The following is a 26,332-nucleotide window of genomic DNA, read 5'->3' as shown; positions in this document are numbered from 1 at the left end:
GAAAATGGACATGCATATGAAAAGATGTCACCAGTAATCAGGACAATGCAAAATGAAAGTACTATGCAATTATCCTTAACATCCCTACCAGACTGGCAAAAATCAAATACCAAGTGTTAATGAGAATGAGGAGCAGTGTGAATTATCATACACTCTTGGTAGAAATGTGAATCAGGTATGCAGAAGTTCAGCAATATCTATAAAAGAGGGAGATATACATATCCTATGTCCCAGCACCTTTATCCACACACACCCCTAGAGAAATATGTGTAAGAATGTTCATAGTGACGAGGGAGCAGAAGGCAAGCTAAGGACAAAGCATCAATAGCACACTGCTTATAACAGAAAAAAAAAGTTACCCAAATATCCACATTAAAATGGTTCAATTGTAATACTGTCACACAATGGTATGCCATACGGCACAGAAAACAAGAGATATGTGCAACGACACAGACGGACCTCATAAATGTGCTAACCTAAAGAAAAGAGTCCCAGAACAGAAGATGACCGGTGAATACATATGGTGTGGTTACATTTTAGAAAGTTCAAAAAAATATAAAACCAAATCCTACTGTTTAAGGATGCTTATGTCGTAAAACTATAAAGAAAATCAAGTAATTATCAAAAAGTCAGGATACTGTTGTGTCAGGAAAGGGGATGGAAAGATCTACCATGAAGAAAGAATATATATGGAGTTTCTGGGGGCTGACACTATTTTAGCTCTTGAACCAGCTGGTGGTTGCAATGGTGTTCATTTTATTATTTATTGACTTTACATTTGTTATCTGTGTTCATAAGAAAAGGCTTGGAAAAAAATATACATACATAAACTCATCTGCATAAAATATCCAGAATATTACACAAGAGACTAATAACAGTTGCCTGCAGGGAAGGTACCTCTATGAGAAAGTAAAGGACAGAAGAGGTAGAGGGAGTTCTCCATGTTTGGAGAACTGTTCACAGTACTGTTTTTCAACTACTACATTCAACAGATATGTAAAGCATGAGAGATTTAATTAGGATAACAAGAAATGTTATCAGTCTTCACATTGTCAAAATACAAGTATAGAGGACACCAAGTAAAGCTAGAAGTGAGTTAAAAAATGGGAAAGGAAAGGATGGTATTTTAGCTATCTTTTCTCAGATGGGGAAAGGAAAGGTAATAGTCACACCCTCCAAAGTGGGGAGTTAACCATAAAAATAGATATTTTAGTATGTTATGTAAACTGTACAGGTAACAAAGGAACTAAAAATAATGATATAACTTCCAAAAATCAGAAAGGAGGGATTTATGGAGCAGTATAGGTTACCTAAATCTTCATTTATCACAGCAGGAAGTTAACAGATAACATCTGCAGTTGAAAAATCAAGGATGAAGATTATTTAGAAATGTAAGTAAACACCTGAAAAACTAAAGACAAAAACACCAAAAGAGTGTGGAACACCAGCCACATTTCAATAGAAGCCATTAGATAACTAACTGATTTTCAAGCATGGATATATATTGCCTTGATTACAAAAGAAAAAAATAATTTTCTACTTAGAAAATATACATCTAAAGACATGAGAACATTTATTTTACCAGGTACGAAATATAATACTGACTGAATCCACAATTGCTAAAATGACCAAAATTCAGATCCACTAATGTAGGCAGAGCAGAGGAATGCAATTACTGAGATTATTGGATCAAAAGATGAAAATGAATACATCCACCACTCAATAAGTGACCATTTATTAAAAATCCAAGCTAAGTACTATGCCATGGTGGAGACCAGAGTAGAAAACTACATAAGATCTCTCCACTTCTACTCCTGGCACCTTCCAATTCATCATCCACAGGTCTGTACTGTTAAGTCTTTAAAATACAAATCTGATTATATACTCTTTGAAAAGCTGGTAATTAAAAATGAGCAGGTAATGTAGGCTCCAAACATGTAACAGGAAGTTGCCTTCCTCAGGTAGGCAATTAAGTTATTTTTAACAAAAACAAGCAGAAAAAAAAAGGTTAAGAAAGATCTACAAATTGAAAGAATACTCAAGAATCTAGACTTGAAGCTAGCCATGGGAATGTATCTTAAAACACACTTCTAAAAAACGTATCAAAAGGGTGAGAGGCCTAGGCTGATTACAGAACAAAAGAGAAAAATAGTGAAATAAATACATCCAGAAAGGATTTCTGAAGGTAATGAGGCACAAAGAAGATAATGAGAACATGCTGGTATTGTAAAGGTGAAAATACACTGAAAGTGTGTGGCTCTCTCATATTCAATAAGAATATGTGCAGGGAAAAATAAGCTGATCAGATTTAGGAATTACTGGAGAAATAGATAGCCATCCAAGAAAAGATAGCTAAAATAAGGTATCTCAATATTTTCTATTTCAATGACAAGACTTAATACACAAGTTAATGCATAATTCTTAAAAACAAAGAGACACAGGCAAGAACACAATCTCCCAGTGGCAAAATAATCACTTAATACAGATTGTTGAAGAAGAAAAAATGTTGGCAATTGTTTCTGATCTCTAGCATTATGATGAGGGGAAGATTATATAGCATTATATGAAGAGAATGGAGACCAAAGTAGGAAACAAACTTCTCGATCCACCTAACCCCACTAGAACTTTTATATTCTCTCTCATTTTTTATAATTAGCAATTTTCAGGAAAAAGTTCTAGTTACCCAAGAGAATTAGAATTGTTAAATCTCAAATCTCACTAGATTTAATATATTAGTTTTTCCCAACTTAATAGGAAATAGAGAGGAAGAATTATCCCTAAGAAGAACCAGGTAGCAATTTTGTAAGGTTTTAACCCAGATCATTAGCATGCGATAGACAGGTGGAAATGATTACCCATCGACAGAGAACTCACCTTCCAGAAAAGCAAATTCATCCACAGCTTCTATTGCATTATCTGAAACACAGTAAAAGGACATCTGACTAACTCTGGTCATTTGGACATCAACACCTTTAAAAAAAAAAAAAACCACAACCCACATAATAAAGGGCATGACACTTTATGCAAATAAGGGCATTTATGAACTTTGGCCCTTGCTGTCAAGAGATCCATTCCTACTCCACCACCAAACCTTACATATCAGCTGTCTCTCTACAAAATAGGAAAACTCTAGGTAAACCCTGTTCAGTGGGGGGAAACTTTTTGCTCCGAAAGTCATCAAAGAAGAGTCCAGCAAAACAGAAGGGAAAGTGGGATTAAGGTATACAAAAGCTTACACATGCACAAAGGTTACCAACTAAAGAGGCAGAAATCAAACCCCCAGTTTCTAGGGGGGGAAAGAAGTGTACAACATGGCAAAAGGTATAAAGGGGTCTAGTAAGCTTTAGCAACACTTAGACTCCTTTCATTACCTACCCCACCACCTCTCCAGCCACCCAAAGCACATGGACCATAAAGGTTAGGACTTTCTATCACTGTGGCAGTCCAACAGAAAACATCATAGAGACACTGTGGCACCTCTCACCTTACAGAGATGGCTTCTTCACAAGTGAGAGGGAAGCCTCCCCCAGCCCTCCCTTCTTTGCCCCCAAGATACAGAATACCACAGTGACACTCTACCCAAATCTCTCCTCTGGAGGGTTTTCCTCTTTCCTTGTTGAGCACAGCAGTAGGCATCTTTTGCAATGGTCTCCACAAACAGTTCCTGTGAGGCGAACAAGGAGCATTGAATCAATGGGTTCTAGCACAATTCTTGTGAGCGCTTCTGTCTGAGTGGTGGGAAGGGAGTAAGGGGTGCTCTGAAGAGGTTTTCAGTCCTGAACTTCATGAGGTACTATTATTCCCTTTCCCCCTAGCCCGCTAGCCCATGACACGTCCCTCCTCCCTCACTTGTAAATCCACCGCACTCATTCACTTGACACTCCTACAAGTTTTATTAGACACTCGAAATGCAACTTAAAGTCATTGTCCAAAGCCCTTATGACGTGGCAGGTGTGTTAACAAATCAATACAACTACGGCAGGTATACGCCTCTTTCTCCGTCTTCCCTCCTACATGCACTTCACGTCTTAGAATCCGGCCTAGCACCTCACTCACCCACTTACGCTACGCACACCCAGTCCAGACCCTCCTCCTCCCTCGTTTCCTCTTCCCCAAGCGGCTCCAGTCGCCGCTACGCCCCGCCCCCGGAAGGTTCCTGCTGCCCCGCCCCTCACCCCCTCTCCGCCCCGCCAGCCCGGGTGGCCCTGACGCTCCCGCCGCACCGCGGCTCGTGCTAGAATGAAGATGGCTTCCTGTCCCGCGAGGGTCACGTCGGGGTCCGCCTTCACCAAAGCCTTCACTCGCGCTAAAGGCAGCCTTGAGAGACGAGCCCCGGGCGCACTCGTCGGGGCATGGGGCTGCGGAGCCGCTGCCTCCCCACTGGGCCCCTCCTCCTCCCGGGGCGTCCCGCTTCCAGCCGCCGCCGCCGCCATCCGGGCCCCGAGCGTGCTGCGCGCGGCCGCCGACTGTGCGCGCGCACGCGACGCCGGCCCCTTTCCCGCGCGCGCTGGGGGCCACGCCCCCTGTGGGCGCATGGCTCCGCCCCTTACGCGGCTTGTCGCTCCTGGGACTCCCGGCAGGCGGGGACCGGCGCTGGGCGTGGTAGCTCTGCCTTTGCTGTGGCGCCTTGAGGCTGCTACGCTCTCTTACACTCTCATCCCGGTCCTGGTGAGCGCCGTTGTGCCTAGTTGACCCCAAGCACCGGTCTCTTAGTGGCTGAATGTGGCTGAGCCGGGCTAATGCCCGGAGGAGCTCCCCGGTCTGGAGACCGGGCCTGCAAGAGAGTCTCACTCAAATGATAAGCGAGTGAGAGACAAGACTGAGAAGGGCAGGTGCCCGTGCGAGGCCCGGATGTTCCCGGGAGGTCCCGCGTGCGGGAAAGAGGGTACCGAGAGGGGCGCGAAATCTGGACCAGTGTCAAGGAGAACAAGATGCCCTAGAAGGAGGTAAGACCTTGGCAGGCAGAAATAGAAGAATTTCAGCCCTGACAGGAAACCACAAATAAAAAGCACAGGGGCTGGAAAGTATGAAGTTGTTCGATCACAAGCTGTCCACGCTTGTTCAGTCGTGAGTTGCACCAGAGCGTTGGCTCTCAAACTTCATGTTCGCAAGCTCCCTTTACGCTCTTAGAAATTACTGAGGACCCCAAAGAACTTTTGTTTCTGTGGTTTGTATCTATATTTATTGTATTCGAAATTAGAAGTTTCAGAATAAGATAACTAATACGTTTTTATAACAAGTTTCCCCAAAAAAGTCTAATGAGAACATTAATGTATGACTTTAATAGAAGCCCGTTGGACTCTCTCGTTGCTTCTGTATGTTAACATTACCACTTTTCACATAGATCGGGAAATTCCAAATAACCTCTTAGTATTGTTAAGAAAATAGTTTTTACTTCACAGATACCTGAAAAGGATCTCTCAGAATACACGCCACCCCTGATAAGTCCCCACACCAAAGTTCGAAACCTGGCATAGAGGAACAGTTCATATTTGCCGTAACAGTTTTAATCTAAGTCAGTTCTAATAGCTCATATTTTTTAGCATTTCCTATGTGCATGGTTCATGTGCTTTTACATTTATATATTTATGTACTAACAATTCTCATAATACCCTTTTTGGAGTAGGTAATATTTTAACTTTTACAGCTGAAGAAGTTAAGACACGAGGTGGTTAATTTACCCATGACAGAATGCAGTCAAGCCAAGATGAGATTGAATTAGATAATATCTATCTCCATTCATCAGTGATGTAGTAAACTCTACCTGACTGGATTAGCAGAGGCTCCCCTCAGAACAAGAGGCTTGGGCAAGATTAAAACCTTCAGAAATGGGGTTGTGTCACTGATAATTTCACTACAACCTCCTTTCAGACCTCAGTCCTGAGTCCCCCTTCAGATTACACTTGTGGACACTCCTGCACAGCAAAAGCTCCACACAAAATTCATAAAAGCACCGCCAGATTCTTGTGCCCCCTTGCAGTGGAACACTTGATGTAGCAATATTCTATCAATGTCAAAGTAGTTAAGTACTAATGGCTGCCTAAATTCTGAATTAACAGAATAAATGAATTGAACACTGGGGACAGGAATTCATTCAGACTTCCTGAAGAATCGAGTCAAATTGGCTTTCCGGGAAGATTCTCCTTAACCCCTCTTTCTTCCCAGTTTTCTCCGTTATCCATATTTTCCCTACCTTTCTTCCACTTGCTCCTCTTCCCTCTCTTTTCTCCCCCCCAAGTTCCTATTTTCTTCCTCATTAGTTGTGTATTTTACCACTTGGCCCAGCTCCATCTTCCTTTCCCTGGTTTTACTATGACTAATAGGAAGAGGTTTATTTAGACCCCACAAGGAGTTCTTGACTATGAGCCGTGAAAGGCCAAAGTCATGTTAAAAGGGGGAATCATGGGGCACCTGGGTGGCCCAGTCGTTTAAGCGGTTGCCTTTGGCTCAGGTCCTGATCCCAGGATCACTTCCCTTTAGAAGATGGCAGGGATCTATCAGGCATTATTACTTAACTAGTGTTGATCAGGCAATTCCTGATTGACTAATGTAAGATTCCATTTCTGGGAAAGCCAAAAGTGTCTTGGTCTGATGATGTAGGGTTTAGCATTAGTGACTCTATTTTGGGCCTGCTGTCTTGTTTTTAACACTGTGTTAAAGAGCAAGAGTCGACTGAGTAGATATTAAAGATCTTACTGGCTTTATAAACAATTAATGAGTTGGGTAGAGCTGTGCAAGTCAAGAGATTTTTATAGACCAAAGTGAGCAGGAGTAAGGAAGTTATACTGGACATTTGCTGATTGGTTAAAACAGGGTTAGTGTCTCTATATGGAGCAAAGGGAAGTCTTAGAGCCCGGTTAGATAACTTATGCTGATCAGGCAAGCATCGATTGGTTGACCTAGGCCTTCCTTTTCTAGGAGAAACAAGGATAGAAACTAGTTAAGTTTTGATTTGCTGACATGGGTTTATCATGAGCAACTCCATCTTGGGCCTAATCTGGTTGCTTTAACAAATGTACATATATGTATTTATATTTATGTGTGTCTGTGTATGCGTCTATATACGTATATATACACACACATATCTGTAGGGTCAAATGTTAAATAAACCATAGGGAAAACAGCATGCTAAGGTAAATATAAAAAAAAAAATCCATCGGACTGTTTAAAAGGGAAAAATGAAAAAAGTATCATGAACTTGACCATAGAAACCTTGAGGTGCAGGAATTACTTAAGTACTTAAAAGTCAATTCAACAGAAAGAGAAAGCATATGGAGAAAAAAGGGAGTAAAGTTTTTTAAGTCTTAAAAAGATACAAAGGAAAAGTTTACTCTTAATTCGGTATTTAAAGAAATTATTTAGAGGCGCCTGGGTGGCACAGTGGTTAAGCGTCTGCGTTAGGCTCAGGGCGTGATCCCGGCGTTATGGGATCGAGCCCCACATCAGGCTCCTCCGCTATGAGCCTGCTTCTTCCTCTCCCCCTCCCCCTGCTTGTGTTCCCTCTCTCGCTGGCTGTCTCTCTCTGTGTCAAATAAATAAATAAAATCTTTAAAAAAAAAAAAAGTAATTATTTAGGCAGTGGTTCCCAATTTTTCCCCTCCAACTTTGATTGAAATGTTAAAAACCCAATGCAGTCTACAAAACACTCCATAATTGGGCTCCTTTTAACCTCTCCAGTCCCACTTTCATACCACATCCCCTCCTCTGTGTATTCATTTTTTTATAATAATTTTTTATTATGTTATGTTAGTCACCATACAGTATATCCTTAGTTTTTGATGTAATGTTCCATGATTCATTATTTGCATATAACACCCAGTGCACCATGCAATATGTGCCCTCCTTAATACCCATCACCAGCCTCTGTGTATTCAAGCCACAGATTTTGTTTCCAGCTCTATAGCATTTCTGCCAGAAAGCTTTTCTCACCTTCCTTCAAACTGCACAAGGCTTCCATCACCAACTCATCCTCCCACAGAAGAGGTTAAGTTACTCCTACCACTGAGCACATAGTATTGATACAGGTTGCAGTCCTGCATTTATCTGTGTGATTATTTGATCAGTGTTTGACTCTTCTCTTCCCTCCACATTCCCCAGACTGTAAGCTCATTAGAGGAGTGCCTCTGTCTACTTTTGTTCATTGAGTCTGTGGTACAGTGCCTGGCACTTTGTAGGTGCTCAATAGATATTTTGTGAATGAATGAATCGTTAACTCTGGAATTGCCATCCCCTAAGGAAGCATGTCAGAACCTGGAGAGAGAATTGTTATTTGAAAATATCTACCACAGGCTTCTAGTACAGTTGACCCTTGAACAACGTGGGGGTTAGAGGCACCAACGCCCCTGCACAGTTGAAAATCTACACAAACAGCACCTGTACACAACTATGCTAAACTTGCCACCTGCATCTATAAGGTTTGCCTCCACTAGACTAGAGATTGTGAACACATGTGCCTTCCTGGGCCAAGCTAATAATACAAATCAGAGCCCAGCAAGCTATAGCTATAGGCTGGGGACTGTGTCCAGCCTGCCACTTTTTTCTATATAACCTAAAGATGACTTTAGCAGGGATTTACCATTATGGAAAGAAAAGCACTCTGTCAGGATTGCCCTTACTGCCATTTACTCTATTATGTAATCTTGTGCCCAAGAAGAATTAATCAATAAACCAATTAACAACCAATAAGTGGTAATTAAGGTGGAAATTACAAATGCAGAAAGTAAGTAATTTAGCATAGTACAAAGATGGAATAAAGGGTCCCTGATAAGTGCCCTCAAATACGTATTTTGAATGAAGTAAGGTAAAACTACAAGAATAGAAGATACCTATTTGGCTATTGAGGAACTTGGTGAGGCCTCCCTCAAGTATGTGTAAATTAAGGAAATAAAGTTATGCTCCGAGAATTAAGCTCTACAACTACATGAAACAGATCAGAACAGCTATAAAGTCATCTTAAGGAGACAGAATAAGTCTGAATGTTTAAGTAAAGAAAAAGATTAAAAAGGCCATCGAAGCAGGGCTGGTTAGCCATGAAAGCATAGGAAAAGGAGCATCTTGATGGTGAACCTCAGCAGAGCCCTTTTAAGAAATGCCCACTAGAGATGGCCCCTCAGCTTAATGTCTGTGAATATTCCAGCCATTGGTATGGCCATTCCTGTAATAAAAAATGGCAGTGTCAGGCCTTCGCAGCTTAATGCCATTATAAATTTGAATCATCTAACTTGCTCCCCTTGTTTGGATTCCATGCTCACTCACTAAGCAACCTTCCCATAATTTGCCTTTCTCAGAGATCTGTCTTAGTGAAAGAATGTGCCAGCCAGTGGAGACAAGTATTCCAGACACAGAAGTGGTTCTAATCCTCTTGTGAATTGATAAGTAGACATTCTGGTTTCATGCATCTGCTCTCTGAGCTTAATTAATAAGAGAGCATGGATCCACATTTAGTATGCTGACAGATCCAGTTTCTAAACTTGCAGGTGGAGACCAGACCCTTGGCAGAGGGAATGCTACTGTGTGAGATATCTTGGGAGACGACCAAATCCTCATCCTCTGATATCCCTACATTGCCTTCACAATGAAATTCCTCCCTCTAAGCTTTCTGTCGGCTGACTCTGCGAGCATTGATTTTATATAGAGAAAGAACCAGAGGTGGATTGGCAAGTCTCTGATCCAGATTAGAAAAAGCATACCAGAGCAAATTCAGAGCATATATGACCCTTTTCACCAACCAGCTAAAGCAATTCCTAATGCAGTTGGAGCCTGAAGATGTTCTTTGATCTTGATCCACTTTTAGTTAATTTTGGTTAATAAAATGCCATTTGTGTCTCTGGGTTGTGATTATTAGGTATCTTTTCATATCTGTCAGTTTTCTCTACTATAAAATGAGGATGTTAACACTTTCATCTCATTGATTTACTAATCATTCATTCAACAAATATTTATTTAGAGTGCCGGCCATGTGAGAGGCACCGTGCCAGGGACTGGTGATATTGGGGAAATAGAGATGATATTGGGGAAATTGACTTCTAATGGGGAAGACATAATTTAAATCAATTGTGTTACTGTGCTTGGGCTGCTATAACCAACTATTGTAGACTGGGTAGCTTACACAACAGAAATTTATTTCTCATGGTTCTGGAGGCTGAGAAATCCAAAATCAAGGTGTCAGTTGATTTGGTTCCTAGTGAGAACTCTGTTCCTGGCTTGTAGACAACCACCTTTTTGCTGTGCAAGCACAGAGAGGGAGAGCTCTTTGGTATTTTGTCTTTTAAGGACACTAATCCTATTAGATCAGGGCCCCACTCTTATGACTTCATTTGTCCTTAGTTATTTCTGTTAAAGACTCTATCTCCAAATACAGTTATCTCTCTAAAGATTCTATTTCCAGAGAAAGTCACGTTTTGAGGTACTAGGGTTTAGGCCTTCAGCATGTAAATTTGAGGAGGACACACATCATTAATGGCAACTGAATCAACCATGCCAACACCTTGACTTCAGATGTCCAGCCTTCAGACCCAGCTTATGGTACTTTGTTATGGCAGAAAACAAATACACTAGTGTTCTAGGGTCCAACCTCAGTATCAATATCCTCTCTACCAATTTTACTCAAGTAAACAGAACTCCTAAAGGCCTGCTGATACACCAGCACTCTCGAAGTCCTCATGTGGATCAGCCTTTCTCTCCACCATGGCTGTTACTTCATTGTTAATGAACTCCCTTTAGTGTCTATGACAATTATCTTCATGGGAACTAGGGATTAAATGAGTAAGACTCAACATTTTGAAAATTTAATGAAATCTTGGAGTATTTTTGTTGCTCTTCTTTATTTCTGAAGCCAAGATGGTACCAAGGAAAGGGTAGAAATGAAAGCTTAATATAAAAATTACTAACTATAATGGGCATTGACTATTAAGGAGTAAAGAGAACTCTAAAGAAGAGAGGAATCGCAGGTATAGGGAGCAGCCACTACCCCCAGGGCTGGGGCAGAAAACCCAAGGATGGAATGAACATGGGAGATCACCCTTACCACCAGAGCTGAAATCAAAACCTTGTTGGAGAGGGTACAGCCCATGACTCCCTGAGCAGTGAAGTCATTTTTTTTAATAATTTTTTTTTATTATATTATGTTAGTCACCATACATTACATCCCTAGTTTTTGGTGTAAAGTTCCATGATTCATTACTTGCGTATAACACCCAGTGCACCATACAATATGTGCCCTTGTTAATACCATCACCAGCCTATCCCATTCCCCCCACCCCCGAAGCCCTCAGTTTGTTTCCCAGAGTCCATAGTCTCTCGTGGTTCATTCCCCCTTCTGTTTACCCCCCTTTCTTCTCCTACCAATCTTCTTATGTTCCATAAATGAGTGAAACCATATGATAATTGTCTTTCTCTGCTTGACTTATTTTGCTTAGCATTATCTCCTCCAGTCCCATCCATGTTGCAGCAAATGTTGAGAAATCATTCTTTTTGATGGCTGAGTAATATTCCGTTGTATATATGGACCACATCTTCTTAATCCAGTCATCTGTTGAAGGGCATCTTGGCTCCTTCCACAATTTAGCTATTGTGGACAATGCTGCTATGAACATTGGGGTGCATATGGCCCTTCTGTTCACTACATCTGTATCTTTGAGGTAAATACCTAGGAGGGCAATTGCTGGATCATAGGGTAGCTCAATTTTTAACTTTTTAAGGGACCTCCACACTGTTTTCCAGAGTGGCTGTACCAACTTGCATTCCCACCAACAATGTAAGAGGGATCCACTTTCTCCACATCCTCTCCAACAATTGTTTCCTGCCTTGTCAATTTTTGCCATTCTAACTGGCGTAAGGTGGTATCTCAGTGTGGTTTTGATTTGAATTTCCCTGATGGCTAATGATTTTGAGCAGTGAAGTCATTGAAGTGCCTGCTGGCAAGTCACCTTCTGGGTGCTTTGAAAAGATGCCTTTGAAGAGGTGTTGCACACTGCCTGCCACTGTGCACTACAAAAGCCCGCTCCGATAAAAGCACACTGGAACCAGGAAATGCCCCCTTTTTCCTCCAGTGCCCTCTTCTGATGAAGCATAGCATCATATCATGTGGCAAAGGAGAAACGTTCCAACATCACCAACAAGCAATGAAGTTGAATTTGGAGCTGAGAGGCAATGGACTGATAACAGCACGTTAATCCTGGTTAAATCAAATCCTATGCCTGTTCTACAATGACACGTACCCATGCAGCTGTGTGTGAAAAGAGAAAACAATACCAATAACAAAAACCAAACTGACTGGTCTCACTAGTCTTGTCTCCATTGGGTATCAGGGCAGCCAGCCATCCTGCCGTATTTCCCTGGTCTACTCACCCAGGTGGTGCTTCCTCACTCTCATCTCTTCAAACATGTATCACGTTCTCACCACCCACATGCTCTCTCTGCTGATGATCTCACTTCCTATTTCATGGAGAAGACGGAAGCACTGAGAAGAGAGTTTCTGCCCACTCACCACCACACCAACACTCCTGGCAGCACCCGCACCCACATTTTCTGCCTCCCTACCTGCTACTAGGCTGAGATGCTACCCGGCTGAGAGAGCCCCACGACCCACTCCATTACATTCTCATCCCTTCCTGTCTACTCACGGAAACTGCTCTTGCTCCTACAGCATCGACTTTCCTCCCTCTGAACCATGCCTATCAGCATACACCTAAAAAAAAAAAAAAAAAGAGCAGACTCTTCCCCCTACAGACCCCTCTAACTTCTGCCTCATTTCTCTGTCTCTTATTTACAGCAAAAGTCTTTTTAAAACTTAGTCTATATTCATTGTCTCCAGTTTTTCTCTTCTGTCTTCTTGTGCTTACTCAATGAGGTATTTATCACCACCATTCCGCTGAGACCATTTTCAAGATCACCAATGACCCAGGGCACCTCTGGTGGGCAGAACCCTGGAAAGGTATTTTTTCAGGGTCCTTGTCATCTAAACAATTTGATTTTAAAATGCATTTCAAAAAAATGTATTTCAAAATTTGTGGGCCCATGTGAGATACTGACTTTTACCAATGAAGATTTAGAATCATCAGTAGCAGAGAGGGACTTACATATTTGTTCATTGTTCCATCACTGCACGTGAAGATTCTTTATAGAGTCCAGGCACCAAGTACTTCTGTTCAGATGCAGCAAACTTCTCTTCTTGCTCTTTTGCCTAATGTTCTATCTCTCGCAGCAAGGAAAAGGCAGGAACACTATTACTGCTCACGATGTCATGCTTTGAAACCTGTTTGCATTGAAACAAGATGGTTTGGGGTGTGGGTTTTTTGTTTGGGGTTTTTTCTGTGCCTCTGCAGTTCTGTAATGCCATTTATTTAATGCTGATTGTATCATTACTTATGACATTGCATTATCCTTCCCAGCAGCTGTGCATGCTGGCTTCCAATCACTCTATCAACTGTTGTCTCTGTGCTTCACTGATGACCAAGAATGTAAGCCTTACCCAGAATATGCAGAAAAATATGAATGATAATCCATTTTCTGATTATGTTGAATATTCTGATTGGAATTTTATAGTGTTGGAATAGAACAACATGTCTTCAAACCATGTATTCTATTTAATTCTTTAGGCCATAATCATTTCATTTTTAGAATATGATCACTTCCAGTGTTACCTGTACCCCTGCTTCCACACACCAATAGCAACAGGGAGGAAAGGCAAGAAGACATGGAAAGAGCAAGGAAAACAGTCTCCCATCAAATAAGGAATGTCCATTCCTTATTGGGCATAGCTTCAAGACAGACTAGGGAAAACATAGCATGACTATATCATTTGGAGGCAGAGGACGTCAGCTGGAAGAACCTGTTGGCATGGCAAAGCAACAGTCTTAAAAACCTTCAGAGGAGATATGCATAGCCACCCCCGAAGGCCTTCCTGAGAGGTGGTGTGAAGCCTGAGGAGGGCAGGGGGTGACGACCCCAAGAGGCAAGGGAGTATACAGGGTAAAGGATGTCTGCCACTATCCTACACCTTGGAGTGCTATAAATCAGAGATGGCACTATGCTGGAACACAGATGGGTGAAAGCTGAGGCATGGGCCCACATATACAGTTCAAGTCTGCATGTTGGCAGTGAATCATCAGTAGGCCAGGGCACTGAATTTGCTGTGTCTGATGTGAGAATCACCTTAAATCATTGTGTCAGTGCCATTCTGGTGACCCAATCTCACACAATCCCACGCCACCCATCAGAAGCAATCTAATTGCCAGACTGCCCTCGTAGACGAGAGTCCAGCCAAGAACCCTCAGATGACTCCACGGACACAAATTTGAAGCGCCTTGACGTCACAAGTCAACCCTGTGCATAGAGTGCAGATTCAGAGAGTGCTTAAAGAAAACAAGGATTGGGGTCCACACAGGTCCCTATCTAAAGACAGGGGCTGCCATTTGTCCTTAGCCACCTGGGGGGGGTCTGCCATGACTAAACCAACTCTACTGGATTCAGAAATCAGAAAACCCCACATATTTTGCCACCCGCCATTTATGCTCTAGCTTCTCTCCAGGGATCCTCATTTTTGTTCTGGGCTTGACCTCACCCATGGTAACTTTAAGGCCCAGATACAAAATTCCTCATTGTCAAGAAGCATTTTTTTATGGTCTTTGGAGACCCAAAAATTCACCAGGAAGTTTGTTTTTTCAAAGATGCAATAGAGTCACAGTATTTCTCAGATTGAGGGGATTTGAGACATTCATAAAATCATAGACATTCAGACCCGGAGGAGCTTTAGACCAATTCTTTCTTTCTGAATTCACTTTTTCCAAGCCTCCTCTCGTTTCTGTAACAATGCCCTGACTTCCCTCTAGGCTGTTTGGCCACCCTTCAGTCTCTTTTGCAGGCTACTCTTTCTAGGGATAAATCTTCACACCCTTCCTCATTCTAGATCCCCACGTGGTCTCATCAAGAGCCATGGCTTTAAATACCATCTATATGCTGAAGATTTCCAAATTTATATTTCCAGCCCCATACTCTCCACAGAGTTTTAAGCTCATATATCCAGCTCTCTGTTCATTGTCACTGGCATATCTCACAAACATCTCAAACTTTTAAGTGCTTAAAAATAGACTCGAAATTTTACCTATCACTCATATCAACAAGCTCCTCCCCTAGTCTTCCAATCAAAGGAAATGGCTCCACTATACACACAGATGCCCAAACCTGAAACCTGAGAGTCCTTCTTGCCTACATTCCTTTCCCTCACTCTCACATCTAGTCTATTAAAAAATTCTTTCCATTTTTCCCACCTTTTCTCAAGTGCATCTAGTTACCTTCATCTCCAGTGCCAACATTCTTAGTCCAATAATGTCCTAACTGGCTTTCTTTATTCCTCTATCACTTCAATCCATTCTCCATGTAGCAACTGGAGGATCCTTTCCTTTCAAGATGTGAATTTAAATATTGAATCTTCCAATAGCTCCCACTGCACCTAGAATAAAATCCAAACTTCTACAACTGCTTAATATGGTTCTGTCCCTCTAACCTCGTCCCACACATTCCCCCTTGCTCACTGTGCTCCAGCCTTGCTGGCCTTTCACTGCCTTGAACTCAACAAGCTTTTTCTACCCTTGGGGACTTTATATACTAGGATCTTTTCCTGGAATGCTCTTCACTAATTTCTTCTTTTAGTCATAGCTTGTCATGGTTTTAAACACATCCACAAATTCTTAGACTTTAACCTATCAAAAGGTAAAGTCTAATACCTCTCCCCCTTAAATATGGACTAGCCTTAGGAGCTTGCTTCTTGTGAACAAAATGCTATAGAATTGACTCTGTGTAAATGCTAACACTAGGTCAAAAAAGATGATACAGCTTCCAACCTAGTTCTCCCTTGGGAGGCCCACTCTTGGAACCTGGCCACCACTGAAAAAGACAAGCAGTCACATGGAGAGTTCACATGCAGGTGTCTCAGTTGACAGCCCCAGATGAGATCCCTGACAACAGCCAGCATCAACCACTAGACATGTAAATGAGCACGCCTTCAGATGAGTCCAGTCCCTACCTTCCAAGCTGCCCCAGCTGATGCTAGGTAGAGCAGAGACACTCTGTCCCCACCAAGCCCTGCCTAAATTGTAGATTCATGAGAAAATAATTGTTGTCATTGTTTGAGCCACTAAGTTTTGTGGTGGTTTGTTACATAGCAGTGAATACCTGGAACACAGCTGATAATGTCCCCTTCTCAGAACTGCCCTCTCTGACCATCCCAAGTGTCCTTTGGCTCCATCCATGACTAAAAAGTGATTATTAACCTCAGTGCCTAGCCTAGGGCCAGGCACACAGGAGGAGCTCAGTAAATATTTATGGTATGATTGGATGAGTGAGTAAATCCTCTTGTTACATTTGAAGTTATCAGTCATTGATAAGATAGAGGTTTTTTAATCATTTGCAGGGTGCTAACAACAAACATAAATTCAAATAGAGGAAAGGATCATTGTGGAATGTGCTGTCCTGTTACTGCTGTGCAGATTGGAGGCAGACTTCATGACCACCACTTAGGGGCCTTAGGTGACCAGAAGTCATTTGGGTCTGGGGAGGTAGATGGCGGTGTCCCAACGATACTGGTCTTGATGTCAATGCAGCAGACAGTAGGCCTTATCTTTGTTGAGGAAGCAAGGGACTGTGTTTGTTGTCTGTCATGCCTGCCAGCACGTGTCTTTCTCAGAAGTGGGCATATTCTCAATTTGGGAGACAGAAGACAGGGGGATGGAGGCAGAGAAGTTTCAGAGAATCATTCTTGCAGGAGATGTTGCACTTCAGCAGAGCTGATAATGACAACATGTCAGAGGATTGAGTTTCAGGCTGGTTCCTGGGGGCCCTATTCATCGCTTTCTGCTCTGATGTGTGGTTTCCTTTGTGACAGAAGCTTTGGGGCCACCTGACTAGCTCTGATGCTAACGGGCTTTGACAGCTTTGATTCGGATGAAAAGATTTAGGGTCCCTACTGGCTTCCCCAAATTAAACCCTCCCTCCTGGAGTGAGTTTGTTTATAAATGTTGCATTAGATAAGGAGAATTTTCCTGTGAGCACAGAGTTCCCTTACCATAGAGGTTGACGTTTGGGGCTACAGGCAGAGTTTCTGAGGTCAGGCTCCTCAAAGCAGCCCAGCCGGGGATACCCCCTGATCAGCGTCCCAAGCAGTGCCTCTGAGGACGCATACCAGTCAGTCTCATAGGAACACAGGAACCACTCCAGTTATTTTAACAGAGGGAATTTAATCTAGGCAATAGGTGAGGCAATTGGAGGCTTAAAAGGCAAAAAGAGAATATCAAGGTAAAGAAGGGCAGGAAGCGGCTCCACTTTTGCAGCTGGAGGGCAAGGGGAGAGATGGGGGTTCCAGTCACTTAGAAGCTTGGAACAGGGGCCTGCAGAGCTAAGGCCCAGACCCCCAATGAGGGGCGACTGCCTGGTATCTCTGAGGCTGGTGCTGGAGATGTGGAAACAACTGGAAATGGGGCACATTGCCATGGGAAGGAACTGTCATGGCAAGGTGGAGAGTCATTGCTGGAGTGATGCTCAGAGGAACAGGAAGCAGCGGGGAAGGAGCAGACCCATGCCCAGCCCCTTAGGGACAGAGCCTGAGCTGGAGAGCTGGCCGCAGAGAACTGGTTTGCAGAGCCCGGGCCCTAGCATCACAGAGTAGAGGATGGAAGGGCGGGTCTGAGCTGGGTGACGTCAGCTTCATCACCAGCACTGGGAGGCTAAAGAAGACAGTCTGGCGGGTAACCAGATGGAACACCTGGCCAGGAGCATCCACACCTACCCTCTCACTGTGGAAATCGTCTAACGTTTACTTAGTTCCTTGCACAGTACAGGCAGCTTTTAGCATTATCTTACTTAAAGGTAGATAATGGTAACTGCCAGTGTGCTCTGGCACTGAGGAGAGTGGAGATTGTCCCCAGTGTCCAGCATTGGGCCCTTTCACCCCAGCCTTGACCCTGAGCTCTGGCTCCCAGGGCTCCCAGGGCCTGGAACAGCTTGGTGCACCCTGACCTGTGCTCCCCTCATCTAGTGCACTCCCCAGATCAGGAAGTTTCCACCTTGTTCCTCTGGAGCAGGTGGACAGGTCCCCAAGCAGGACCGTCCCCTCCCCCCCGGCCCTGTTTCAGCTGGAATAGCTCCACAGCATTTGCTGCTCACATTGGGTTTCCAAGCCAGCCGACCTGTGAAGAGGAGGCTGTGCAGGAAACAGCGGCCTGGAAACCCTTCCCCTAGCGGAGAACCCTCCAACCTGCTGGCGGCCACGGAGCCAGCAAGGCTCACTTCCCATGGGCTCCTCTTCTCTGTCCCTCCCAGCCTCAGGCAGATGTCAGCCCCTGTTTGTCCCCTACAGAGGCCAACCGTCCCCCAAATCCCTTAAGAGTTTTCTTTCAAAGGCATCTTGGTGGGTGGTCTGCTGAGCGCTCTATCCCTGGCACGTGGGTTGTGCCTGTTCGTAAAAGTGTAGTTTGAAGTACTATTTTTCGCTCATTTGTTGATTGGTGTGTTTTCCTCAAGAAGACTTTTAATCCACCCTAGGGGAAGGAAAGGGTAGGAAAGGGAGTGACTCAGTAAGAAGGAAGGAGTAGTATTTTTCCTTTCCCAGATGGACCGCGGACTCACACCTGGCCCTAACATGTTCGGAAGTATAAATGGAGGCAGTTTGCCTGCACTCCCACCTTTTCCTCCTACCCCTAACTCCACCCAGCAGGCAGCGAACAAACACCTCAGCCCACATGTGTAAATTCTCTTCAAAGCCTTGCTAAAAACAGCTGCCCTTGGTGGTCCCTGAGGCCTAGGTGAGCTCAGCACAGACAGGAGCCATGGGAAAGAGGTTCATGCAGCCCTGGAAGAAGCTGGGGCATTTGGGCAGAGAATTTTGGATCCCAGGTACCCAAGGGACAGGACAGTCAGAAAGGACTGACCCTAGTTGGCATAGACTTGGCCCTTGGACTTCTGCTCCTGTGGGGAGGGGTTGGCCCCTACCAGAGCCAAAACAGGGCTCCTGAAACAATGGTCCAGGACTGCAGCTTGAGAGAACAAAAGAGGCCTCCTTGCGCACAATGGAGCCCAGGAGGAGGGGTTGCCATGCAGCCAGCCTCCCTCTGAAGTCCCCACCCAAGCAAGCACTCCTTAGCCCATGTGAGAGGCAACGGTCAAGGTACGGGCCAGCGCTTGATAGCAGCATTGCGCCGCAGGGGGGGGCAAGAGTGGCTGCAGCCATGCAGGCTGGCCAGGGTGCCTTTGCTTAGACAGAAGCCTGGGGGAGCTCCACTCGGGCCTGCACAGGCCCCCAGCATCCCAGCAACACACGGGAAGAAAGCGGGCTTCCAGAGATGAACACTGGGCCATGCCCTGTCTTGGCTGATGATGGGGCGGTGGGGGGCTGAGGGGTGGTGGCAGAGAGGAAGGGAAAGAGATACCTGGCTGCATATTAATTTTAGAAAAGCCCAAATATGACGTTTCTTCACCTTGGTGCACTCACCAATTTTAGGCATCTTCCCCACTCTGCTCAACATCCCCACTCTCCTACACGCAGAGTTCTTGAGTTTACTGCCCTTCATTTTAATGCCGAATACGTTTCTTTAAACCTTTTCCTATGGAGAAATTCAGACAAAGGCAAAAGCAGATGGAAGAGTACAGTGAACCCCCATGTGCCCTTCACCAAGGCTCAGCACCGTCAGCTCGGAGTCAGTCTTGTTCTGTTCAAACTCCTGCCTGTGTCTCCCCTCCCATACTATTTTGAGGCAAGTATCCTTGATTTCATCAATTAATGCTTCAGTGTATGTCTCCTTAAAATGATGCTTTTAAAAAATATAACCTCAATGCCTTTAGCACACCTAGATTAAAAAAAAAAAAACCACACCTTAACATCATCCACTATGCAGTCAGTGGTCTCATTTCCGTGTCCCCTAAATACCACTCGTGGTGCTGTGGGAAGGGCACTGGCAGAGGGCAGTCCGCAACAGAACAGCGGGGCTGGCTGTGGCCCGGACGGGGTGGGTGCCAAAGGTTCGAGTCAGGGAGGAGATGGTGAGAGATGTCCAGGGAGCATGAGGACTGCAGGCCAGTGCTGAGCAGAGGGGGACAGAGTCCTCCCGCATTCCTTCCCAGCCCGATGGAAAGGAGAAGCCGGAGGGAGAGGGGCTGTGCGAGAACCCCTTGTGAAAGAAGTGAATTCTGAATGCTGGGGAGCGTTCATTATCAGTAAATAGAAGTGTACACCTGTCGCCCTCGCAGGCTCCAGGGAGGAGACTGAATTGCCTCAGGAGGTAATCCCCGTGCTGGGGTGGAGGGAGAGGGCAGGAAGAAGGGTTGGATTCGGTGAGTGAGTGTCAGACCTAACGCTGCCCCTTTGGAGAGGGAGATAGAAAGGGCAAAGCATGTAGACTTTGTCCTCACACCAACCTAGGCTTAAGGCCAACAGCTGCCAGTTGCTAGCTGTGTGACCTGGAGCAAGATCTTAACCTTTCTGAGCCTGTTCCCTCATCTCTCAAGTGATAAACTGGGGAAATATAAAAGGCCCATTAAGAAATAGATCCAGGAACACATGTGGAATACTTCATCAACGCTTAGCCAGAGAGAGTCCAGCTGCTTGCTGGTTCTTTCCCAGCCTCTATCTTTTTTTCTCTTAATGTCTAGATTCAGTCACATAGGTAGCTGAGGAGACCGGGCTCTGAGAGGGCTCACTATGACAGACATTCTCAGTCTTCGTCTACCACGCCTTGTGGTCCAGATGGCTTTCACACTGGTGGGAACTCCAGCCTTTCTCCTCCACTCAAGAAAGCTTTCCAGAAGGCAAGTGAGGCAGGAGAAAGGTTGTCTGGGACTGGGGCATTATGGGATAGCTGAGGACAGGAGCAGTGACCAGCCAATGGGGCAGGAGAGGGGCACCTGGGTAGTGCAGTCATTAAGCGTCTGCCTTCGGCTCAGGGTGTGATCCCCACGTTTTGGGATCGAGCCCCACATCAGGCTCCTCTGCTATGAGCCTGCTTCTTCCTCTCCCACTCCCCTTGCCTGTGTTCCCTCTCTCGCTGGCTGTCTCTCTCTGTCAAATAAATAAATAAAATATTTTTTTAAAAAATGGGGCAGGAGAGACAGCAGCTCTGAGACACCAAGGGGGTCTGAGAGCCCTGGAAGCTCTGTGAAGGGAAAGCCATATTTATGACCTAGCATCAGGGCTCCAAGTGTGTGTGACTCATGCAGTCTTGCAAAGTCCTGCGCTTGGAAAGGCTTGCATTTCATTTAATGCCTTGCTGTCACCATCTTGAACTTGTTAAAGTTTTTAACAAGGACCTCATATGTTCATTTTGCAGTGGGTCCCACAAATTATGCAGCCAGCCCCACCTGGAACCAACCTGCCAACTGTGTGGATTCCTGCAGCATCTCCGATGAAGCAGAGAAAGCAGATCCCAGCTGATGCAGCCTGGTGGACTTCGAGAGCCGGTGTCTACATGGAGACAGAAAAGTTGAGGGACCATCACATGGTTCCAGGGACCACCCATGGTGTCTAGGATGGGTGGGCAGGGGATGGGGGATGCACTCGAAGAAAAGGGAAGAGTCTAGAGTCTGCAGGTCCTACAGACACCACTAGTTGGGGTGGAAGTAGAAGTGTGATTGAGCCACAACAAGTGATTTTATTATTTACTGATAATACAAAGTACCCAGCCCTCAAGCTGGGGCTTGAAGATTTCACAGGCGGAGCACATGGTGCGGCCGGGCTGGGGCCTTGGAAAGCAGAGCTTAGTGGAGGATCAGGCAAGCTTCAGCATAGACGATGGGGTCAGGATGGCGATGGGAAAATGTGGGGAGAATGAGGGCAGTAGAGGTCCCAGTCCTATGCACGGGTTGCAAGACCAAACTGGAGAGGGGGATGCCTGAGCCCCAGCAGGTTTCCAGCACCAAAATTGATGGACCAAAAAAATAAAATAAAAAGAGGAAGACCAATAACAGGAATGCGACAACAACAACAAAAAAAAAAGCCAGGTGGGCTGCCTGGGAAGACAGTGAAAAGGCTGGCGTCTCCATTCCCGCCACTCCTGCCCTGGGCACCTACTTGGCACATGCCCGTCCCAACACTTTGGTCTCCCTTGACAGCCTGAGACTCCTGAAAGGCAGATGTTTTTCTCTCTTTCACCTGCTTATCCCCAGGGCAAAGGAAGGTGCTTGGCACATGGCAGGTGCTGACTAAACGCAGTCTGGTTTGCTGGGCACTAGCTAGTTGGACAGTTAGATGGCCAACAGCTCAGCCTTCACAGGGAAGCCCGGTTGCAGAGTGGAAAGCCTGCAGATCCCAGCACCAGATGGCCTGGGTTCTAACCCTACCTCTGCTACTTGTTCAATGAGCAATCTTGGCCAAGTTATTTAACCTCTGCATCTGAGTTTCCTCAATATAAAATGTAAATTTGATTTTTTTATCTTATAATGTGCCTTTGAATTAATATAGACAAGGCACTTAGAACAGTGCTTGACACCTAGTAAATGTGCTGGACAAGTCACGGACTTGCTTTTATCATTATTGTGACTGATTAACATTGTGTGCGTGTGCATGTTGCAGCCATCGGCTGTCGGCCGCCAGCAGAGATGTGACTCCTTCACCTGCTGGCAGCAGAGGCTTAAACATCACTCAAGAGGCACTGGAAGGCGGCAGCCCCCTCCTCCCTCCCTACTTAACATCTCTAAAACATCTGCGACGTCCAACTGCGCGGGGAGGCAACGCGCACCTGACTCATAAGAAGAGGCCCTACGTCCACCCCACGATGGGCATCTGGCCTGGCCGGGCTGCGACTACCCCACCCCACCCCACCCCACCCGCGCCGGCATCCCTGGGCGGCGAGCGCCACCTGGAGGCCACCTGAGATCTGCGGGGGTGCCGCCGGCACTTGGGAAGGTGGCGGAATCCTTTCATTCGGTTTTATCCTTTATTAAGCCACGGCTGTGTGTTAGGCTCTGGTGACACGGGTAGAAATAAACCTAACGTCCAGTCTCCCATGACATTTATGGCTGGATGGAGAAGACAGATGCTTGACAAATAATTCGATTTGTAACACTAGGGCTGGAAAAGAGATGGCTACAAAGGAGGGATAAGGAGCACCTGGGTGGCTCAGTGAAGCGGGGCTCTTGATCTCCACTCAGGTCATGACCTCGGGGTCCTGGGATCAGTCAACAGGTAGGGCTCCACACTGAGTGGAGCCTGCGTAAGATTCTCTGTCTGCCCCTTCCCCTGCTCACGGTCTCTGGCTGTTGCTCGCTAAAAAAAAAAAAAAAAAAAAAAAAAAAAAAAAAAAAAAAAAGGAGGGAGTAACCAACCACCACCCAAGACATTTATTGGCGCCAGGTGCCATTAAAGGCACTAAAAATAAAGGAACAAAACAAGCCCCTGCCCCCGAGCTCCTCAGGTAGGACAGACAGGCAAACTCAGAGGTAGCTGGCAAAGGGCTCCATTTGACAAGTGAAGAAGTCTGGACCAGATCGGGAGCACAGCAGGGATCATCTGAGACTCCACAGCGGAGACCTGCACTCGCCAGAGATGCAGAAGTGAGGGCAGGTGAGAATACTCGCAGCTCGAACCCTAGGTGCCAGAGACGGACTGAGCCCTTGGCACCCTCTACAGGAGCCTGTGGGCTAAGTACTATTATCATTCCAGCGCAGCCAATGGAAAAAACAGGCAGCCACCAAGCGCCGGCTACGTGGAAGCTAGGGGCAAACTCGTGGGCCAGCTGCAGGCCTGGGCAATTCTGCGGACAGTGGAGGCAGCCGCTCTGGGGGCGCGGGGGCGTGGGGGCTGGAGCCAAGACCCGCTCCGTGGGGGCCATCAACAGTACGAAATGAGCTGCAAGATGAAGAAGAGGAAAGAGCTGACAACCAGATTATTAGGAAAAGTTCACTTTTGAGATTATCAATGTGAGACCTGGAAAAAACCTTATGGCTCATCCAGAACAACCCCGTTCTGCTATCAGTTCAGGTACTGATTCAAGCCACGCGAGTTTCTCTGCCTCCTGCCTTCCCACCCCTTCCACCCAGTCCCACCCCGCAGAAAGCATGAGCCCTGCATGTTCCCAAGCACAGGCCTCCGCTGGGTCTCAGCCTTGTGCCTACTCATGGACACCACTTCATCCATCAGCCCCTCTCACACTACCCTGGCATTTTTTTGAGAGAGAGCGTGCACTTGGGGGGGAGGGCACTCAGTGCGGAGCCCATCCCAGGCTCAATCCCACCACCCTCAGGTCAGGAGTTGGTCACTTAACTGAGCCACCCAGGTGCCCCAAACAATTTTCTTATCTTTCTACTGAAGGAAACATGCATGTGTTCCCAAAACATTCAGATGTACTATAATTTCTTCCATCTAAAAATTTTTTTTAATTCTAAAAATCCCGTTGACCTCAGATCTCTCCCACTGCCACCATTCTATTACATCAATCCTCTTCAAAAGAATTAATTATACTCAGACTGCATTTACTCTCCTCTTAATCTTTCTTGAACCCACTTCAATCAGTTTCATTCCTGGAACGCCACCCAAGTTGCTCCTGTGGGGTCACTAATCACTCCACAGCACAGTCTCAAGTCAGTTCAGAGTTCTCATCTTGGTGACCTGTCAGCAGCTTTCAACACTGTTGTGTGTCTTCACTCGGTGCCTTAAAGCTGTCTACACTCTTCTCTACCTGCACCCACTTCCTAAGGATCTAACTTGGCCTCCCGCTCACAACTCCCAAGAGTGTACCTCCAACCTGACTTCTGAACCCCAGAAATCAGACCCGTGTATCGAGCTGCTGACTTAACATCTGCAGTTGGACGCCTGATGCCTGATATGAATCTCAAACTTAGTGTGTCCAAACACAAGCTCTGAATCCTGCCCCCCAAACCCATTCCTCCGACACTCCCATCTCAAGAAATGAAAAGCCCAATATTCCAGTTGCTCAGAACAAACCCTTTCATCCTGTTAACTGAATTTGTTAGGGTAAATTAGGTTATGCTGCAGTGACACAGAACCCCCAGATCTCAGAGGCATCACACCCAAGTGCTTATTTTCTTGTTCGTGTCCAGCCTGAGTTGGTAGAAACTCTACGCATCCTGTTCACTTAGGGACCCCTAAGTGTACCCATCACACAGATTCAACAAGACTAACTCATGGCCAGTCTTGCTTCTCTTCCCTTGAAGGCTGTGTGGTTTTGAAGCCAGTCCCGGAGATACACACCGCGTCATTTCATCTGTGTGTGTTTCAGTGCGTGTCTCTCTAAGATAAGACCTCGTGTTTAAACATGATCATCATAACATTATTGCACTCACAGGAAATAACAGTTCCTTCGTATCATCTCATACCCAGTGTTCCAATTTCCAATGGTCCCATTAAGTTTTGGTCAGCTTGTTTTTTTTTAATCAGAATCCAAAAGAGATGGACACAGTGTGATTGTTTGACATACCTTTTAAGTCTCTTTCGATCCCTAGGTTCTCCCTCCCTCTCTTTTTCCTTTTCAGTGTATTTGTTGAAACAAGACCATTTGTCCCACAGAGTTTCCTTAATTTGGGGTTTTGCTGAATGTCCTGCCTGTGCATTACCTACAAATCGGTGTTTAGACTCTAGAGGTGGTGGGGTAGCCTTCCATCCGGAGGCAGCTAATGTCTGTTTCTCTCTCTTTTCATCACACTCAAACCAGTTCTTGTTCACTGCCTGGGCCCATTACATCATTAGCATTGTCAACTGGTGACTTAAATTCTATAATTCTTCTTTATTCCTTAGCCAAAATACTTCTGTAAAGACAAATGTCCCCTCATCTACTATCTAGTTACCCCGAGGTATAGTTTGCATGGAAAGGCAGTATAAATGCTTGACCCTTCTTCCTATATGAACCAGTTTTCAAAATAATAAGTTGGTTCCTTACCATTCTCCAACAGAGACCAATTAAGTGACCAAATTTACTATCACCATAAACTCATGGATTCGAACTTCTTTCCATCCATCACAGTCTTATCTTTCTTGGTGCTCACAATATCCCATCTTTAGCATGGCGCTTCGTCCTTCTGACAGGGCCCCGATTGTCTTTGATAGGCCTTGCTATCTGGTATTTTAAGATGCTCAAGGATCACGCGGTGCATTTCCTGCCCTGGACCTAGGACCAGCACACCTGGGAAATGGTATTTAAACACCACAGTCTGGGTGCTGGGGTGATTGCTGTTTCTGAGGTGGGCAGCCCTTCCCCCACAGAGGACATGGCTCCCCCTTTATCTGAAACACTTTCTTCTCTCCTCTGTATAGAACAGCCACACTGCCCACACACCATCATTCTCTTTCCCCTAACCCCGCTATATTCTTCTTCATAGCACTAACCACATGTGA

General features: G+C 45.3%; 1 protein-coding gene and 1 long non-coding RNA gene across 3 annotated transcripts in view; one reads left to right on the top strand and one right to left on the bottom strand.

The window, feature by feature from the left end:
- POLE4 (DNA polymerase epsilon 4, accessory subunit) overlaps positions 1 to 4,538 on the bottom strand; it is a 75,278-nt gene extending 70,740 nt beyond the window's left edge. For both annotated transcript variants that reach the window (XR_004624972.1, XM_034659428.1), the window contains exons 1-3: positions 4,224 to 4,538; positions 3,580 to 3,664; positions 2,875 to 2,916 (exon numbers count right to left, since the gene is read on the bottom strand). Coding sequence is in view for 1 of the 2 variants with exons in the window: in XM_034659428.1 (XP_034515319.1) it covers positions 2,875 to 2,916; positions 3,580 to 3,664; positions 4,224 to 4,535 (439 nt within the window). In the remaining variant the exon portion in view is untranslated. The remainder of the gene's footprint in view (positions 1 to 2,874; positions 2,917 to 3,579; positions 3,665 to 4,223) is intronic.
- LOC117801998 lies at positions 4,500 to 23,196 on the top strand. The gene is made up of 3 exons (XR_004624973.1): positions 4,500 to 4,946; positions 21,315 to 21,466; positions 22,556 to 23,196. It is a non-coding gene; the product is annotated as an uncharacterized LOC117801998 (long non-coding RNA).
- The last annotated feature ends 3,136 nt before the right edge of the window (positions 23,197 to 26,332 follow it).

The sequence above is a fragment of the Ailuropoda melanoleuca genome, chromosome 4, assembly GCF_002007445.2.
Source record: "Ailuropoda melanoleuca isolate Jingjing chromosome 4, ASM200744v2, whole genome shotgun sequence".
NCBI classification, from domain to species: domain Eukaryota; kingdom Metazoa; phylum Chordata; class Mammalia; order Carnivora; family Ursidae; genus Ailuropoda; species Ailuropoda melanoleuca.
This window is presented reverse-complemented; position numbering and strand designations above follow the sequence as displayed.